This window comes from Triticum urartu, chromosome 3, assembly GCF_003073215.2.
Source record: "Triticum urartu cultivar G1812 chromosome 3, Tu2.1, whole genome shotgun sequence".
In the NCBI taxonomy this organism is placed as follows: Eukaryota; Viridiplantae; Streptophyta; class Magnoliopsida; order Poales; family Poaceae; genus Triticum; species Triticum urartu.
This window is the reverse complement of record NC_053024.1, coordinates 551,953,193-551,973,158: the sequence shown is the minus strand read 5'-3', so window position 1 is coordinate 551,973,158 and position 19,966 is coordinate 551,953,193. Positions and strand designations below refer to the sequence as shown.

Here is a 19,966-nt window from a genome sequence, read left to right as displayed (position 1 = left end):
TTGGTAGATCTCTTGTGTCTTGGTCTTCCAAGAAACAAAACTCGGTATCCTTATCCACCGCCGAAGCGGAATACATTGCCGCTGGTTCATGTTGTGCTCAATTACTTTGGATGACCCAAACTCTTAAAGATTATGGGATTTATGTGAAACATGTTCCACTGCTTTGTGACAATGAAAGTGCTATCAAAATTGGTCATAATCCTGTACAACATTCTCGAACTAAGCATATTGAAGTTCGTCATCATTTCATTCGAGATCATGTTGCTAAGGGTGACATCAATCTTAAGCATGTTCGCACCGATAAACAATTAGCGGATATATTCACTAAACCGCTTGATGAGAAAGTGTTTTGCAGGTTGAGAGGAGAATTGAACATCATTGATGCTTCGAACTTGGAGTAGAAACTCCATTGGATACATGCAAGACATGAGCTTATGACTAATCCATGATATATCTCTTATGATGACTATCTTATGTCTTGGATATATTTGTACCTTGCATGTTGTCTAACCCATGTAGGTTCTTGGTTGAATCTAATTCCATGAGATTGCGACTCACTCACATCTTGAGCAATCTCTACATCACCAAGACTCTACACAATGGTGGTTGAAGACAAGGAAGCACAAAACCATTCAAACATATCCTTTGACAAATTCTATGATGAGCTTCATGAGTGTCATTTTTGGATACACAAGTGCTCTTCCTTGCAAGAACTAACCCATGTAGGTAGATGAACTCAAACTCCAAGTGGTGCTCCCAACTCTTGATGAGCTACATCAACCTTGAGCACCCACACAAGTTCAACTACATGAGCAAGAATCACACCACCACCCAAGGTATGTTATTCCATCTTAGAGAAGCTTTACTCCAAGACATGAGTCAAAGCAACTCAACAAGATGTGAATACATCAAGATGCTTAAACGAAAAATGGTAACCCCATTTTGAGCTTAAAACGATGAGTATGACCTATGATCAAGTGTTCTCACTTGACTCCTAAGTCAATATACTCTAACATAGGTGACTGTGTCACCGCCCAACTCTAGATGAAGTTCTCTTGTGTTCTTTTCTGTGTTATTGCATTTGTCTCATGCATGTTTAGTTTCTGTCATTTAACAAAAAAAAACTTCATCTAGATCTTTCAGTTTCTTCTTTTCTCTTTGTGTTTGTTCTGCATTTTCTGCATTTAATTCCTTGCAAATCCTTCAGGTAATTCATTGCAAATCTTTGTGAGATCTTACTTGTCTAGTAAGCTGAGGTGACAAGTGTGTTTCTATGTGTAAACTCGGTACCACCGACTTGCAAATTTTGGTCCAACCGAATATTTTCGGTACCACCGAAATATACCACTCGGTGCCACCGACTTTGCAATCAGAAAACCAATTTGCCACTTATTCTACATCTCTTCGGATCCAGCTCCACTCAATGAATCTTGTCCTCTACAAGCATCACAATTTTATCCTCTGCTTTGTGCTGAATCTCAAGGACCAAACCTATTTCGACGGATTCCAGAAAAAAGCTTCTTGGAAATTGATGTCAAAGGGGGAGAGAGAGATCACATCAAAGCCTGTAGGAAAGAGAGATCACACCAAGAGAGAAAAAGTGTTAAGGGGGAGAGAAAGTCTCAAGGATCCCAGATGTTGTTAAGGGGGAGAGAAAAATACTCAAGGATCCCAGATGCTAGATGTTCAAGAGGAGAGATGCCACATGTCTTTTGGGGGAAAGACATGTTCATATGAACTCATTTGAATTAATTTCTATTCAGCTCTGATTTTCTGTCTCCTATCTTCTCCCAATATCCCATGTAAGATTCAGGGGGAGCAAGACACCTAAAGGAGAAGAAATCAGCCAAATTCATTGCATATCTTTATTCATGGGGACATGTTGAATCCAATGTGGTACCTTGTACTCACTCTCTACATGTCATCCCAGTCTTGGCATTCTTGTGGTTTCTTTTGTTTGCTCTGGCTAGTGGACGTACCTGTGTTATCTAACCTTGTTTGCAGGTCCATTCCATCCTAAGCCAACTCGAGACCACAAGGTAAGTATATGCATCAAGATCATGAGTATGAGGAGTTCTTGCTTATGTACATACTGTTTGCAAGAAGGACTCATGAGCATGAAGGTATTTTTCTTGATAATCTTTGGCTCTGATGCATATGGCCAAGATACATGTAACACATTGCCTACTCTGTCATGTTTATGCTCTCACATGCCTCTATATTCCATATTTGCATGAGTGCATACATGTAGGGGGAGCTTATGTTTGTTACATGTCCTTCCAAAGCTTTACTTGTTGTTCTTTATATCTTTATCTAAAGCTTTGATGTATGTTGCCATCAATTACCAAAAAGGGGGAGATTGAAAGCACAAGTGCTCCCTAGGTGGTTTTGATAATTGATGACAACATATCTCGTGTTGGACTAACACTTCTATCTAGCATGTTTCAGATAAGTTCAACAATGGCATGGCATGGATGTGAAAGAGGAACCCTCAAAATGCTAAGGACAAAGGATTGGCTCAAGCTCAAAAGCTCAAGACTCTTCATTTTATATTTTAGTGATCCAAGATCACATTGAGTCCATAGGAAAAGCCAATACTATCAAGGAGGGATGAGGTGTTGCTTAATGAGCCTCTTGCTTCATGTGCTTAATGATATGCTCCAAAACCCTCAACTACTTTCCCACTTCCACATATGACCTAAACCCATATGACCTAAACTCTAAGCCAAACTCGGCCCTACTGATTTTTCCTATCCGGCGCCACCGAGTTTCACTTGTCATAAGCCACTGCCAAACCCTAGCAATTCGGTTCTACCGATAAGGATCTCGGTCCCACCGAGATGGGGTTGCAAACTCTCTGTTACCCATTGCACTATTCTCGGCCCCACCGAGTTTGTGTAATCGGTCTCACCGAGATTACGTTATGCCCAAACCCTAACCGAATCGGTCCTACCGAGTTGCATGTCAGTCCCACCGAAATTCCTAACGGTCACTAGGTTTACTACTTCGGTCAGACCGAGATTATTCATTCGGTCCCACCGAGATTGGAAATCTATGTAACGGTTGGATTTTGTGTGGAGGCTATATATACCCCTCCACCTCCTTCTCATTCGATGAGAGAGCCATCAGAACACACACACCATTCCTACTCATATGTTCTGAGAGAAAACCACCTACTCATGTGTTGAGATCAAGACATTCCATTCATACCATATGAATCTTGATTTCTAGCCTTCCCAAGTTGCTTTCCACTAAAATCTTCTTTCCACCAAATCCAAATCCTATGAGAGAGAGTTGAGTGTTGGGGAGACTATCATTTGAAGCACAAGAGCAAGGATTTCATTACCTACACACCATTTGTTACTTCTTGGAGAGTGGTGTCTCCTAGATTGGCTAGGTGTCACTTGGGAGCCTCCGACAAGATTGTGGAGTTGAACCAAGGAGTTTGTAAGGGCAAGGAGATCGCCTACTTCGTGAAGATCTACCGCTAGTGAGGCAAATCCTTCGTGGGCGTTGGCCATGGTGGGATAGACAAGGTTGCTTCTTCGTGGACCCTTTGTGGGTGGTTGCTTCTTCGTGGACCCTTCGTGGGTGGAGCCCTTCGTGGACTCGCGCAACCGTTGCCCTTGGGTGGAGCCCTGTGTGGACTCGCGCAACCGTTACCCTTCGTGGGTTGAAGTCTCCATCAACGTGGATGTAGGATAGCACCACCTATCCGAAGCACGGGAAAAACATCCGTGTCTCCAATTGCGTTTGAAATCTCCAAACCCTTCCCTTTACATTGTTGCAAGTTAAATGCTTTACATTCTGCTGCTCATGTACTCTTTGCTTGCTTGCTTGATATGTATTGTGTGCGCTGAAATTGTGCCTAAACTCCACTTAACCAAAAAGGCTTAAAAATTGCAACTTTAGCACGAAGTGTCTAATCACCCCCCCCTCTAGACACATCTACTTCTAGATCCTACACCGCGCTGCTGGAGGAGGAAGCCGCGGCCGACATCCAGGAAGAAGAGCATCTCATGGTGCTCGCCATCCTCGGCCAGCTGCTGGCGAGCAATGAAAAGCCGCGGCGAGGTGGCTCGGCGCCGGGGCGGATGAAAGCAAAGAACCGGCATCGTCTCCAAGGCTACTGCATGATCTACTCCAACTATTTCGCCGATGCTCCACTTCATGGCGAGAGAACATTTCGGCGCCGTTATCGGATGAGCCGAAAGCTCTTCCTCAGGATTGTGAATTCCATCCGGGAGTTCGACAACTACTTCAAGTGCAAGATGGATTGCACTGGCGCTCTTGGATTCACCTCCATCCAGAAGTGCACGACAGCGATGAGGATGCTTGCATATGGAGCTCCCAGTGATTCACTCGACGACTATGGGCGCATGGCCGAGTCCACCAACATAGAGTGTTTCTACAAGTTCTGTCGGGCAGTGGTGGCAGTGTTTGGACCACAATACTTGAGAACACCCAATGCGGAAGACACTGCTCGGATCCTAGCCCAGAATGCAGCAAGAGGATTTCCTGGGATGCTTGGAAGCATCGACTGCATGCATTGGAAATGGAAGAATTGCCCATTTGGTTGGCAGGGGATGTACAAAGGTGCCAAAGGCGATTGCAGTGTGGTGCTTGAGGCGGTAGCCACACAGGACCTCTGGATTTGGCACTCCTTCTTTGGTATGCCAGGAACTCACAATGACATCAACGTGCTGCAGTGCTCTCCTGTTTTTGCCAAGCTCGTTGAGGGCCATTCTCCTCCGGTGAACTTCGAGATCAATGGGCACCAATACAACAAGGGTACTATCTAGCTGACGGCATCTATCCGAGATGGTCGACATTTGTGAAGACGATCTCAAACCCTTTGGCAGGAGGCAAGAACGCCTGGTTTGCGAAGCTTCAAGAGGCTTGCAGGAAGGATGTCGAGCGGGCATTTGGTGTGCTCCAATCTCGATTTGCTGTTGTTCGGTACCCCGCTCAGACCTGGTCCAAAGATCAAATGTGGGAGATTATGATTTGCTGTGTCATCTTGCACAACATGATCATCGAGAGCGAGCAAGAAGATCCAGTGTTTGACACTGAACCATACTACAGGTAGGGTCCTCTAGCCGAAGTTGATCACCAGCTACCGGCAACTTGGACTGCCTATCTCAGTATGGGTCAGGAGATCCGAGACCCAGAAGTGCATCATCAACTGCAGAAAGATCTAATTGAGCACCTATGGAGGCTCAAGGGGGACGCCGTGTGATGAAATACGAGTTTTTATTTGTTGAACTATATAATTTGTATTGAACTATTTGTTGTTGTACTATTTTGTTGAAGTATTTGATTTTTCTGTGATGAAATATGTGATAAGAAATAATTGTGTTGATAATTGAACGTCGAGACACGGCGTAATCACGCCGAATATGGGCCTATTCTCGCCCATATGGGCCCTTTATTCGCCGAAATTGGGTTGCAAAGTGGGCCAATTTCGGCGCCTGGGGGCGAGATGGGGGCGACGACTGGGCGAAAAACCGTCCCCAGAACCGAGGGCGATGTGCCAACAAGCGGGTGCTGGGGGGGGGGGAGGGGGGGGGTTTAGGGGGGTGTCAAAGCAGAATGACAGCCCAAACAGAGCGATCGATTTTCCTCTTCTAATAAGTAACAACAAATGGATCCATTCCTGATGGGCTGAAATCACCAGAAAGATGACCAAACCACCCTCACAAAATCAACGGTGGATAATTGTATACTGCTCCCTCCCCTTGCTACCACTTGGTGGTCTTATTTACCCTTTTTCTTTTGTCTTTGTTCCAACAGACTATTTTATTTTGTAGCCTTTGAATTTATTGTATGAACCTGTTGTTGGTTTTATTTATAAAGTGGGGTGAAAGCATATTTCCGAAGAGAAAAAGAAAGGTGGTGGGAAAGGAGAACACATTCTATTTCAGTACCAACCACGCAGCGATCACAGTTTTCAGAGTTTAGCAATCGATGGAACACATCCACACCGTATTGCATGGCAGAGGAAAGAGCGTAGTTCCCTTGCTCAGCGTCTCCTCCACGCAGCCAGCCCGACCCGGTGCAGTGCATATGAACTGAGTCTGGTGCTCGTGGCTCCCTTGCGCAGCGTCTCCTCCACCGGCTCACCGCCATGGCCACGGCGCGCGCTGTTGCCGCGTCCATGAGGCTCACCTGCGCGCTCAGCACCTTAGCCATCCTCGCCACCATCCTCTTCACGCTCCTCCTGCTGATCGCTGGTGCATTGCAGCTGCGTGTCCCGACCGGCTACGTGGTGGTCGACTGCGCCCCGCCCCCGCCCTCGGACGCCGCCGCTGCTGCCTTCCTCGACAGCCTCCTGCCGCTCCTGGCCGCGCTGCCCGCTGCCGCCGCGCCGACGGGGTTCGCGTCCCTGCAGTCCAGCGGCGGGGCGTTCACCCGCGGCGTCTGCCTGGGCGGCTCCGCGCTCAAGGAGTGCCTCGCGTGCCTCGCCGCGGCCGCCAAGAACCTCACCGGCTGCGGCGCGAGCAGGCGCGCCGGCGTCTGGAGGGGCGAGGGCTGCTTCATGGGCTACGCGGACGGCAACGCTTCCTCTCCGCACGAGGACGTCTTCCGCGACGTCGTCTCCTTCGGCGAAGACGTCTTCCCCGCCGTCATCTCCTTCGACGACGGCAAGCCGCCCTCCAACCCCAAGTGCTTCGACACGCGGGCGCTCGTCGCGCTCGCGCAGTCGCTGGCGGGGCGCGGCGCGGCCAACAGCTCGGGGGCGCGCGTCGTCACCGACGCGGCCGCGCTCTCGAGCAACGCCACTGGGAAGACCACGGTGACGTTGCGGGCGCAGTGCGCGAGGGACCGCGCCGCGGCGGCGGACTGCGCCCGGTGCCTGGGGGGCTCGGCGCGAGAGGTGCGGGCGTGCGGCTGGGGCCTCGACGGCGAGCACGAGCGCGTGGCCGACGTGCTCGGCTACAACTGCTTCCTACGGATCGAGACCTCAGTTCCGACGGGTTGGCCCATGCCCGTGGCGAAATATATGAGTGAGTATAGCCCTTCCCCTTCCTAATTCTTGGACGTTGATGTACTTCTTGCTAGTTAGTGGCATCGAGCCCCAGTCTGTTGCTTGTGATTTTGATCGACGCGCCGCAGAGCAGCCTGCTAAATAAAGTGGGTCTCATAAAATGGCTGCAGAGGATCCCGTCCTGATAACCTTGTGCGCCGGCATGCTGCTCGCGCTGGTCGCCGCGGTAATCGCGTGCGTCCGTGGGAGGAAGAAGAGGGGCACCGGGAACGCGTAGCTGCCGCAGCCACCAGCAGCAGCATCAGGTGCGTTTCTGCCTTTCCCAAAATCAATCTACCCTACATTACTGTCAATCAGAATGTCATCCAATTTTGTTGTTGAGCTCGGTCTAATTTGTGCCTTGCCCCGATGCGAAACAAATGAAGCAGGTCAGCAAGTGAGCGCTGCTGCAAACTGAGGGAGATGGAGTCACCGATCACCACCGCCACCTTGGAGTCATACGACCACCCCGCCCTGCTGCTCTGCTTCACCGCGTGCGGATGAGACCGATCGTCGATGCTCTCGTAGCTGGTATTAGCTGGGGTACTAGTAGCGTGGCCACTGCGTTGGCTGTCGTATGGGGCGATATGAACCTATGTAATTACTGATCCACAACTCTATATCTTAGATTAGTTTAAGTAGTCATGTGTGCGTTCCTTGAGCTACAGGTGAGACTTGATGTAGTTGCAATTAGACTTCTGCAGCGTGATTGCTCATCTCTGCATGTTTTGGAAGGAAAATTGGACGTGGCACTGCGCGAGAATACACCTTATTTGGTGATCGGTCTCCACCAATGGGCGAAGGCACAACCGTTAGTACAAGGGATACCACTGACGTCCATCGATGATCTGTTGGTGGAGACCCATCCAACCCTCCTCTAGTGATGAACTTGAATTTTTTTTTTTGCGGGGGAGTGATGGACTTGAATTTATGTCCATTACTCGTGATGCAGGCATGCAGCCGAACAACTGCCGGGCAAAATTGTGTCAACCGCTAGAAAATTCAAATCCAAAATCAAAATAAGCATCGAGAAACAAAAAGAGAAATCTTCATGTGAATAGTGTGTCCTTTTTTGCTTTTGTCTTTTGTGACATTATTCATGCTGAATTTGTTTCTATTTTGTTTCTCAATGTTTGTTTCGAGTTTATATCTGAACTTTTAGAGGTCATGGCCACATGTCTTGGGAACATTCACAATTTTTTCGAAAATATTAAACATTTGAAATTGTCTTTCTATTTTTTTAGACAACCTCGCGAAATTTTTATTTAACTCGTCACACTATTTACAAGGACGAAAGGAATCCTGTCGGGCTGGCCAAACCACACATGGCGTCCCGATGCTAGTGACAGTGCATGTTTCACTAAGTTGTGAGCATCGACATTCGATCTCCTAGACTCATGAACTAAATTACATGAAGTGAAAAAAGAGAATTGTTGCTTGATTTCTTGGATAATCGCTCCATAAGTCGCTCCACTGCCCTTTTGTACCTCTTGGACTACTCCTTGACAATCAGACGCAGCATGAATATGATGCAAGTTCAAGTCCCTGCACAAGTCCAGTCCTTCTCTAATGGCTAGAGCCTCAAGGGTAGCTGGGTCTCCCAGTCTGAAACGCATTGTCGACGCACCCAAGAACATCCCCGCATGATCTCCGCATATTGCTCCAACTGCTCCAAAGCTGCCTCCTCTGCTTACTGATGCATCGACATTTAGCTTTGCATGGTTCTCCGGCGGTGCTATCCATCTAGCAGGGGGCGATTGGACTGGCTCACTACCATGGCTATCTTGTGTTGTTGTTTGAATCTCCGTCAGGTAAGTGTTGATGAAAATGTGTGTTGCATGTGGGCTCTTGTATATATCCTCATAGATAGCTTTTCTGCGAGCGCCCCAAATTGCCATAATGAAATTGCAAATCTAATGAATTCATGTGAGCTCAGTGCATCATGCATAGGAAAGATCCACTTCTTTGGGCACTCCTCCCGGTTTATGCTGAGTTGATCAATGATTGGTTCAGAAGACAACGCCCAGGTGCTCCTTGATACAGGACACTCCGGTAAGGCATGTTTCCAAGTGTCATGAGCTCCACAAAGATAACAGGCTGCCGTTGTTGACATGTTACGATGATTCAATAGCTCTCCCACTGGTACAGAGTTCCTTGCCAAACGCCAGATAAAAACCCTAAGCTTCGATGGTACCTGAAGTTTCCACAGTTCCATCCATGTCTTCCCTTCTGCCGCTACATGAGAAGATTCATGTCTCCCCTCTAACCAGTCTTCCCGGTTCATCTTTGTTCGGACAAGCATTATGTAAGCGGAGCTGACAGTAAAGTTCCCACGGGGTTCCTCACTCCAGGCCCAGAAGTCGTCTATCCGCCTCGTGCAAAGTGGAATTTTAAGAATGGCTTCCACGTCCAACGGGATGAACACAGACCATATCAGCTCCTCGTTCCAGGAGGCAGTAACTATATGAATGAGATCGGCAACCCTCCGTGGCGGATTCGGGATCAACGAGTGTAACGGCCTTCTGTAGCTGTCCCTAGGTATCCAGTTTTGCTCCCAAATGTGTGTTGACTCACCATGCCCAATCCTCCGAATGATGCCTTGGGCCATGACGTCCCTGCCATCCAGGATAGCTCTCCATATTTGAGATGGGTGTGACCCCAACTCTGCTTCCAACAATGAGCAAGTTGGATAGTAGACAACTTTCAAAATTCTCGAGCTTAAAGAAGATGGATCATGCAGCAACCTCCATGCTTGCCTTGCTAGAAGTGCAAGATTGAAAAGTTCAAGATCTCTGAATCACATACCTCCTATAAACTTCGGTTGACTCATAACGTCCCATGCCACCCATGTTGGCTTGCGTTTTCCTTGCTTGCTTCCCCATCAAAATTGCCTGATAATAAATGTTACACTGTCACAAAGCCCTCTCGGTAGTCTGAAACAAGACATCGAGTAAACTGGAATTGCCTGAGCCACACTTTTTATAAGAACCTCCTTCCCAGCAGCAGATAACAACTTTTCCATCCAGCCTTTCACTTTCTCCCACACCCTGTCTCTCAAATACTTGAATGTTCCATTCTTCGAATGTCCCACATCAGTTGGCATGCCCAAATATTTCTCGCTGAAGGATTCGTTCTGCACTTGGAGCTGATTTTTTACTCCATCTCTTACGATCTGAGAACACCCTTTGCTGAAAAATATGGTAGATTTTGCATTGTTAATTCTTTGGCCGGACGCATTGCAATATACTTCCAACAGGTTGGAAACTCGCTCTGCACCCTCCACACTAGTCTTGAAAAGCAACAGGTTGTCATCTGCAAACAAAAGGTGGTTAACGGCTGGGGTCGTCGGCGGCCACCTTAATACCTGCCAACAACGATGACTGAGAACTGGATTTCAGGAGGCACGAAAGGCCCTCTGCTGCGATCAAGAAAAGGTAAGGGGAGAAAGGATCTCCCTGCCGAATTCCTCTGGATGGTTCAAAACTTTCAAGCTTTTCTCCATTGAATAGGACTGAAAAAGAAACACTCGAGATCATTGCCATCACTGTATCTATCCATGACAGCGCAAACCCCAACTTCTCCATAATAGCTTTCAGGTACGGCCATTCGAGCCTATCATAGGCCTTCATCATGTCTAACTTCAAAGCACAATGGTTATTGTTTCTCGACCTATTACGCTTCATAAAATGTAAGCACTCATAGGCACAAATAATGTTGTCCGTTATCAATCTTCCCGGTATGAAAGCAGACTGTTTTTCAGAGATAATGTCTGGCAGTACTAGTTTCAATCTATTTGCCACCACCTTCGAGGCAATTTTGTAAACATTGGGAGAATGGCCCGACACCAATTGAGCAGGATGCGAGGACAATGGGTGTGGCCCATTTCGTCCTAGCTTTGAACCTCCACTAGCCTGGTTCTCCCTGTTGGTGCTATTTTTATAGCACCGTTTCTACCGTGTGTTTCAATCTTGAAAAACACAATCAACGTGATTGTACAAAATCACCCATCACCAGTTTTTTTTACAAATACGCATCAGATGCGTATCATTTCATTGATATGTGAAATAGAATAATAGGGATTACGATGAATCTCACACTATGTATGCCAAGAGGCGCAACGGAGAGAGACAAACGAGCAGAGGAGGGGTTGCTCAGCCCAAGTGCAAGAATGCTAGGTTACAAGGATGATAGCATGCATGGACTGGCCTATCGGCTTGTCTCACCAAATCACCACCCTACTCGGTCTCAGAGCCCCTGCAAAGCGGGAAGCCCTCTTGTTTGTAAAAATAAAACGAAGACATTTTATGGCTAACAAGGCGAGGTGCAACATAACAAGACAACTTTTTTCGAAAAGGAAGATTATCTCCGGTCTCTGCATCAGGGCAATGCATACAGCCATTTTATTAATTATTCATCAAAATCTTACAAAATAATACATCAATAAGTCTGAAGCCATTATCTTGACAACATCTGTCATTACTCCTATTTAATTGATGATGGGGTGCGTATTGCTGGGGCCGACTGGCCGGACCTCACACCAAACTCAACATCTAGAATCGAAGACCTCAACCAAGCCGCAATCGCCAGGTCTGGGGCACACACCGGTCCAGCGCACTCTCAGCGGGCATCACATGCACCCGCTGCAGAGTTCGCCGCCACCATGTTCTATCGATCCATATTTAGAGCAGGTACCGATGCATCGACCTTGCCAGACCCGCTGTCGATACCACCACGACGCCAGACAACGCCACCTTCCTATGCATATCCAAGTCGTGCGGTGTGGCCTACTTGCGTCCGAGTTATACGTTGTGGATCATGTGCAAGTGGTGGGCGTTGGAGCGGCGGCTCCGAACGATGGGTGGGTGGCGACTTGGTGCTACGTGGTTAGCGAGTTCGTCTGCCCAGTTGACGCAATCCGTGGGATTGGTCGGGCTGGTATGCCAAGGCGGCGGCCTTGGACATCTTTGGCGCATCATTCGTGGTCTATGGTGGTCGTCTTGGGTAGCATGGGCTACAAGGCGTCTGTTTGTGCGGCGATGCAGCTCGAGTACGTGCGGACCAAGTTGGAGCGGCAGTTCTGAATTCGGCGATGTGTGTTTGGCGCGACTTTGGTCTTCTGTCTGTGCTTGACGAGGCTTAGTTGCTTGCGCGGTTTTTCGGCTTGATTTCCTCATAAACTTAGGCCATTATGTTCAGTTTTTTATCTGGTTTTCCTTATAAACTGGAGTAAAAAAATTAAATGAATTCAGTTGGGGAGCAACCCCCCCCCCCCGGCAGTTTCAAAAAAATAAAAAAATTGGAGGCAAAATCTTGAAATGATACACCAAAAAAAATGATTTACACTCTAATGGGAGATCAATACTTCTTTAAATACAATCGAAGGGCAGCCCATCTTCCTGCCTAGGCTTTGTGGCATTATGTTACAAACAACACGATGGCAGGTAATGGGTGTAGGCAATGCCTCTGTTGGGGAAGGACGATTTTTTAAAAAGATATTGGTATTGTATAAGAGACACATGAGGAATATGGTGTTATGAAGTTCCATATAAAATGAACATTCAGCATTGATCACTTATTTTGCCAAATACTCCCACGAAGTATCAAAAAATGTCTTATATTTTTATACGGAGGGAGTAACTTATTATTTCTATTTCCAACGTTTCACAAGATTTCAAAATAGATGTGGTCATGGTGGCTAGTTCTACTTAGAGAAATGGAATGACTGCATAAAAGGAATTTCGAAAAACAATAAATCTGCTGCTAGTCAAGTCAACACAGTAGAACAACGCTACTGATCTAGCATAGATTCATATATAGGGTGGCCCAATGACATCGAAGACATACACTTTGAGAAACTTACCCTTTTACAAAAGATCTATAAGAACACAAGAAATAGGCAGACTAATCCCAGATTGCTACGGTCTCAACTGAACTAATTATACTCTCAAGTTAATCTACGGTCAGCATACTAAATTCTGCGAGTCTTAGCTGCTTTCTCCAATATATCAGCAATGAGAGAAGGACATGTCCTTTTCAGGGACTCATACCCCTTACTTGCCATCACACCAACCATTCTATTTGAAGAGTTGATGAATCCAATGCATGCATCTTTGAGCTTGCTGCAATGATGCTGGTCGGCTAAAGCTAAGGTGGTCGCAACAGTCCCGGTATGAAGAACCTCACAAAGTTTGATCTCGCACATGTACTTCATCCTTTCCATGGCGTACCTATCTGCGGCCACTAGCAAATGCCTAAGCATTTCTTCATACTCATCGTCATCCAGGTAATCCAATGGAGGCAACGAATCAGTGTAGATGAAGTGAAGCAGTCCTCTGAAAACATCGGGCTGCATGTCTTCGACAGTTATGCTGCGGCTATTCTCGTCCCTCATCGGGCCGTAGAACTTCACCCTGAAGACCGGCGACCGCATTGCGAGGATGATCTTATGAGCTGGGAAAACCTCCTCCTTGACCTTGAAAGACACATCGGATCCCTCCGTAGCCTCCAGCAAGCTGCTAAGGTTATCAACCAATTCGGACGGCGGCGCCTGGGCCTCAAAGTTAACCTTGACATCAGCCTCTTGTGCGTCCTTCAACTCGATGACGGCAAGATTGCACTCGAGGATAAGGGTGTCCTCCAGAATGTACGACCACAGCTCCGTCCTCCTCATGAAATGGGTGTAGCCCGAGCAGCGGTGATAGTTATCAGTAGAGTTAAACACCAGCGGTTCGTACTGGCTAGGGATCGGCCACGTGAAAGGCGGCGGCGGCCAGGCTTGGTCGACCACCCTCATATGGTGGAGCGCCCTCGCCTCTGCGTTCTGGGTCTTGAGCTCGAGGAAGACTGAGACGTAGTCCTTGCTGTCCTCGTTGACGCCGTCGGGGTAGAAGTAGACGCACCAGTCGTGGCCGCCGACGCGGAAGGTGGTGGACCGGATGGACTTGCCGACGCCGAGGCCCCTGCACAGGCTGTAGCCATCGATCTTGAACAGGTGTGTGCCCTGCGCGGTCTCCGGGCGCAGGCCGACGCCGACATCGTCCGTGGTGGGATCCGGGATGCCGACATTGTTCGACTGGCGCAGCGGGGAAGGAGAACGGGGACGAGGCGATTCGGGAGGAGGGGAACGGCGGCGCGGCGAGGCGATTCGTGAGTTGTTTTGTTTTGTTTGAGCTGTTAGGATTTGACGATTCGTGTGGGGCTTCTGCTTTGTACGTACTACTTGGAGGGCTCCTGTACTTATTATTGCGCGTGGCTTTTTCCGATTCGGACACAGCAGTACCTTTTTCGATTTAAACCCGGTCAGATTTGAACATCTAGCTATTTTCAGCTTCCTGCCCGTTCTGCAATTCCTCGTGTTCATCCGTAATTAGGAAACAACGACGAGTATACGGAGTGGCATCATAAACAAAAAGAGCAGCATTTTCAAAAAAGAGAGAGCCATCGATGGGGTGCCCAGATCAGTCACCTTCTCCATTGTTGATCCTGCACCATGTGACCGTCTGATTTGTCGACTCCTTCATTCTTTCCCCGCACAAACGCGGAGAGAGAGAGAGAGACATGCCCTAGCTCATAGGCTCGCGGGCGTTGTCCCTCCCCTCTACAGGACCATCGGTGCGCCGCACTCCGCCTTGTCGTCGACAGCGCGACAAGTTGGTTAGACATGCTTTTACTTCAACTCTACTGTTTTTTGGGATAATATTTGTTGGAAATATGCCCTAGAGGCAATAATAAAAGCTTTATTATTATATTTCCTTGTTCATGATAATTGTCTTTATTCATGCTATAATTGTATTATCCGGAAATCGTAATATATGTGTGAATAACAGACACCAACATGTCCCTAGTAAGCCTCTAGTTGACTAGCTCGTTGATCAACAGATAGTCATGGTTTCCTGACTATGGACATTGGATGTCATTGATAACGAGATCACATCATTAGGAGAATGATGTGATGGACGAGACCCAATCCTAAACATAGCACAAGATCGTATAGTTCGTTTGCTAGAGTTTTCCAATGTCAAGTATCTTTTCCTTAGACCATGAGATCGTGTAACTCCCGGATACCGTAGGAGTGCTTTGGGTATACCAAACGTCACAACGTAACTGGGTGACTATAAAGGTAGACTACGGGTATCTCCGAAAGTGTCTGTTGGGTTGACATGTATCAAGACTGGGATTTGTCACTCCGTATGACGGAGAGGTATCACTGGGCCCACTCGGTAATGCATCATCATAATGAGCTCAAAGTGACCAAGTGTCTGGTCACGGGATCATGCATTACGGTACGAGTAAAGTGACTTGCCGGTAACGAGATTGAACGAGGTATTGGGATACCGACGATCGAATCTCGGGCAAGTAACATATCGATTGACAAAGGGAATTGCATACGGGGATGATTGAATCCTCGACATCGTGGTTCATCCGATGAGATCATCATGGAACATGTGGGAGCCAACATGGGTATCCAGATCCCGCTGTTGGTTATTGACCGGAGAGTCGTCTCGGTCATGTCTACATGTCTCCCGAACCCGTAGGGTCTACACACTTAAGGTTCGGTGACGCTAGGGTTGTAGAGATATAATATGCAGTAACCCGAAAGTTGTTCGGAGTCCCGGATGAGATCCCGGACGTCACGAGGAGTTCCGGAATGGTCCGGAGGTAAAGAATTATATATAGGAAGTGCTGTTTTCGGCCATCGGGACAAGTTTCGGTATCGGTATTGTACCGGGACCACCGAGGGGTCCCGGGGGCCCACCGGGTGGGGCCACCTGTCCCGGGGGGCCACATGGGCTGTAGGGGGTGCGCCTTGGCCTAGATGGGCCAAGGGGCATCAGCCCCACTAGGCCCATGCGCCTAGGGTTTCCATGGGGGAGGAGTCCCACTAGTGGAAGTAGGTGCCTTGGGGGGGAGGGAAACCTCCCCTTGGCAGCCGCACCTAGGAGATTGGATCTCCTAGGCTGCGCACCCCCCCCCTTGGCCCTCCTATATATAGTGGGGGAGAGGAGGGACTTCATACCCCAGCCCCTGGCGCCTCCCTCTCTCCCCGTTACGTCTCTCCTTCGTAGTATAGGCGAAGCCCTCCTACTGTGACGCCCTGCATCCACCACCACGCCGTCGTGCTGCTGGATCTTCATCAACCTCTCCTCCCCCCTTGCTGGATCAAGAAGGAGGAGACGTCTCCCGTCCCGTACGTGTGTTGAACGCGGAGGTGCCGTCCGTTCGGTGCTTGGTCATCGGTGATTTGGATCACATCGAGTACGCCTTCCTCATCCCCATTCTTTGAACGCTTCCGCGCATGATCTACAAAGGTATGTAGATGCATCCGATGACTCGTTGCTAGATGAACTCCTAGATGGATCTTGGTGAAACGAGTAGGAAAAATTTTGTTTTCTGCAATGTTTCCCAACAGTGGCATCATGAGCTAGGTCTATGCGTAGTTCTTCTTGCACGAGTAGAACACAATTTGTTGTGGGCGTAGATTTGTCAACTTTCTTGCCGCTACTAGTCTTTTCTTGCTTTAGCGGTATTGTGGGATGAAGCGGCCCAGACCAACCTTACACGTACGCTTACGTGAGACCGGTTCCACCGACTAACATGCACTAGTTGCATAAGGTGGCTGGCGGGTGTCTGTCTCTCCCACTTTAGTTGGAGCGGATTCGATGAACAGGGTCCTTATGAAGGGTAAATAGAAGTTGACAAATCACGTTGTGGCTTTAACGTAGGTAAGAAGACGTTCTTGCTAGAACCCTAATTCAGCCACGTAAAACTTGCAACAACAATTAGAGGACGTCTAACTTGTTTTTGCAGCAAGTGGTTTGTGATATGATATGGCCAAAGTTGTGATGAATGATGAATGATCTATATGTGATGTATGAGATGTTCATGCTATTGTAATAGGGATCACGACTTGCATGTCGATGAGTATGACAACCGGCAGGAGCCATAGGAGTTGTCTTTATTCTTTTATATGACCTGCGTGTCATTGAGAAACGCCATGTAAATTACTTTACTTTATTGCTAAACGCGTTAGCCATAGTAGTAGAAGTAATAGTTGGCGAGCAACTTCATGGAGACACGATGATGGAGATCATGATGATGGAGATCATGGTGTCAAGCCGGTGACAAGATGATCATGGAGCCCCAGATGGAGATCAAAGGAGCTATGTGATATTGGCCATATCATGTCACGTTCATTATTTGATTGCATGTGATGTTTATCATGTTTTGCATCTTGTTTACTTAGAACGACGGTAGTAAATAAGATGATCCCTCATACTAATTTCAAGAAGTGTTCCCCCAAACTGTGCACCGTTGCGATAGTTCGCTGTTTCAAAACATCACATGATGATCGGGTGTTTTATTCAGACGTTCACATACAACGGGTGTAAGACAGATTTACACATGCAAACACTTAGGTTGACTTGACGAGCCTAGCATGTACAAACATGGCCTCGGAACACAGAAGACCGAAAGGTCGAGCATGAGTCGTATAGAAGATACGATCAACATGAAGATGTTCACCGATGTTGACTAGTCCGTCTCACGTGATGATCGGACACGGCCTAGTCAACTCGGATCATGTAATACTTAGATGACTAGAGGGATGTCTAATCTAAGTTGGAGTTCATTAATAATTTGATTAGATGAACTTAATTATCATGAACTTAGTCTAAAATCTTTGCAATATGTCTTGTAGATCAAATGGCCAACGTAGTCCTCAACTTCAACGCGTTCCTAGAGAAAACCAAGCTGAAAGACGATGGCAGCAACTATACGGACTAGGTCCGGAACCTGAGGATCATCCTCATAGCTGCCAAGAAAGATTATGTCCTACAAGCACCGCTAGGTGAAGCTCCCGTCCCACAGAACCAAGACGTTATGAACGCTTGGCAGACACGTGTTGACGACTACTCCCTTGTTTAGTGCGGCATGCTTTACAGCTTAGAGCCGGGGCTCCAAAAGCGTTTTGAGAGACATGGAGCATATGAGATGTTCGAAGAGCTGAAAATGGTTTTTCAAGCTCATGCCCGGATCGAGAGATATGAAGTCTCCGATAAGTTCTTCAGCTGTAAGATGGAGGAAAATAGTTCTGTCAGTGAGCACATACTCACTATGTCTGGGTTGCATAACCGCTTGTCTCAGCTGGGAGTTAATCTCCCGGATGATGCGGTCATTGACAGAATCCTCCAGTCGCTTCCACCAAGCTACAAGAGCTTTGTGATGAACTTCAACATGCAGGGGATGCAAAAGACCATTCCTGAGTTGTTCTCAATGCTGAAATCAGCGGAGGTAGAAGTCAAGAAGGAACATCAAGTGTTGATGGTCAATAAAACCACTAAGTTCAAGAAAGGCAAGGGTAAAAAGAACTTCAAGAAGGACGGCAAGGAGGTTGCCGCGCCCGGCAAGCAAGCTGCCGGGAAGAAGCCAAAGAATGGACCCAAGCCCGAGACTGAGTGCTTTTATTGCAAGGGAAGCGGTCACTGGAAGCGGAACTGCCCTAAATACTTAGCAGACAAGAAGGCCGGCAAAACAAAAGGTATATGTGATATACATGTAATTGATGTGTACCTTACTAGTGCCCGTAGTAGCTCCTGGGTATTTGATACCGGTGCAGTTGCTCACATTTGTAACTCAAAGCAGGGGCTGCGGAATAAGCGGAAACTGGTAAAGGACGAGGTGACGATGCACGTCGGGAATGGTTCCAAGGTCAATGTGATCACCGTCGGCACGCTACCTCTACATCTACCTTCGGGATTAGTTTTAAACCTTAATAATTGTTATTTAGTGCCAGCTTTGAGCATGGACATTGTATCGGGATCTCGTTTAATTCGAGATGGCTACTCATTTAAATCCGAGAATAATGGTTGTTCTATTTATATGAGAGATATGTTTTATGATCATGCTCCTATGGTGAATGGTTTATTCTTTATGAATCTCGAACGTGATACTACACATGTTCATAATGTGAGTACCAAAAGATGTAAGGTTGATAATGATAGTCCCACATACTTGTGGCACTGCCGCCTTGGTCACATAGGTGTCAAACGCATGAAGAAACTCCATGCAGATGGACTTTTGGAGTCTCTTGATTATGAATCATTTGACACGTGCGAACCATGCCTCATGGGTAAGATGACCAAGACTCCGTTCTCAGGAACAATGGAGCGAGCAACCAACTTATTGGAAATCATACATACTGATGTGTGCGGTCCAATGAGTGTTGAGGCTCGCGGTGGCTATCGTTATGTTCTCACGCTCACTGATGATTTAAGTAGATATGGGTATATCTACTTAATGAAACACAAGTCTGAAACCTTTGAAAAGTTCAAGGAATTTCAGAGTGAGGTTGAGAATCAACGTGACAGGAAAATCAAGTTTCTACGATTAGATCGTGGAGGAGAATACTTGAGTCACGAGTTTGGCACACACTTAAGAAAATGTGGAATAGTTTCACAACTCACGCCGCCTGGAACACCTCAGCGTAACGGTGTGTCCGAACGTCGTAATCACACTCTATTAGATATGGTGCGATCTATGATGTCTCTTACCGATTTACCGCTATCTTTTTGGGGCTATGCTTTAGAGACTGCCGCATTCACTTTAAATAGGGCTCCGTCGAAATCCGTTGAGACGACACCGTATGAATTATGGTTTGGGAAGAAACCTAAGCTGTCGTTTCTAAAAGTTTGGGGATGCGATGCTTATGTCAAGAAACTTCAACCTGAAAAGCTCGAACCCAAGTCAGAAAAATGCGTCTTCATAGGATACCCAAAAGAAACTATTGGGTATACCTTCTACCTCAGATCCGAAGGGAAGATCTTTGTTGCCAAGAATGGGTCCTTTCTAGAGAAAGAGTTTCTCTCGAAAGAAGTAAGTGGGAGGAAAGTAGAGCTTGATGAAGTATTACCTCTTGAACCGGCAAATGGCGCAACTCAAGAA

General features: G+C 47.4%; 1 protein-coding gene and 1 pseudogene across 2 annotated transcripts; one reads left to right on the top strand and one right to left on the bottom strand.

The window, feature by feature from the left end:
* Positions 1 to 5,950: 5,950 nt before the first annotated feature.
* LOC125544949 lies at positions 5,951 to 7,779 on the top strand. Of its 2 annotated transcripts, none has more exons than XM_048708750.1 (3): positions 5,951 to 7,007; positions 7,159 to 7,293; positions 7,414 to 7,779. In XM_048708750.1, exons 1-2 carry the CDS (start codon positions 6,128 to 6,130, stop codon positions 7,263 to 7,265), a joined length of 987 nt encoding a protein of 328 aa, XP_048564707.1. In that variant the 5' UTR covers positions 5,951 to 6,127; the 3' UTR covers positions 7,266 to 7,293; positions 7,414 to 7,779. The 2 variants fall into 2 exon arrangements, with proteins under 2 accessions (XP_048564707.1, XP_048564706.1); XM_048708749.1 differs by having other exon boundaries at positions 5,952 to 7,007; positions 7,417 to 7,779.
* A 5,216-nt stretch (positions 7,780 to 12,995) lies between these two features.
* On the bottom strand, positions 12,996 to 14,062 carry LOC125544946 (annotated as a pseudogene).
* Between the last annotated feature and the right edge of the window lie 5,904 nt (positions 14,063 to 19,966).

What these genes read in the sequence shown, in the direction of transcription:
- LOC125544949 (XM_048708750.1), top strand. Translation starts at nt 6,128, where the DNA reads ATGGCCACGGCGCGCGCTGTTGCCGCGTCCATGAGGCTCACCTGCGCG. An exon ending in GCCCGTGGCGAAATATATGA is followed by an intron (nt 7,008 to 7,158) that starts GTGAGTATAGCC and finishes AAATGGCTGCAG; the next exon opens with AGGATCCCGTCCTGATAACC.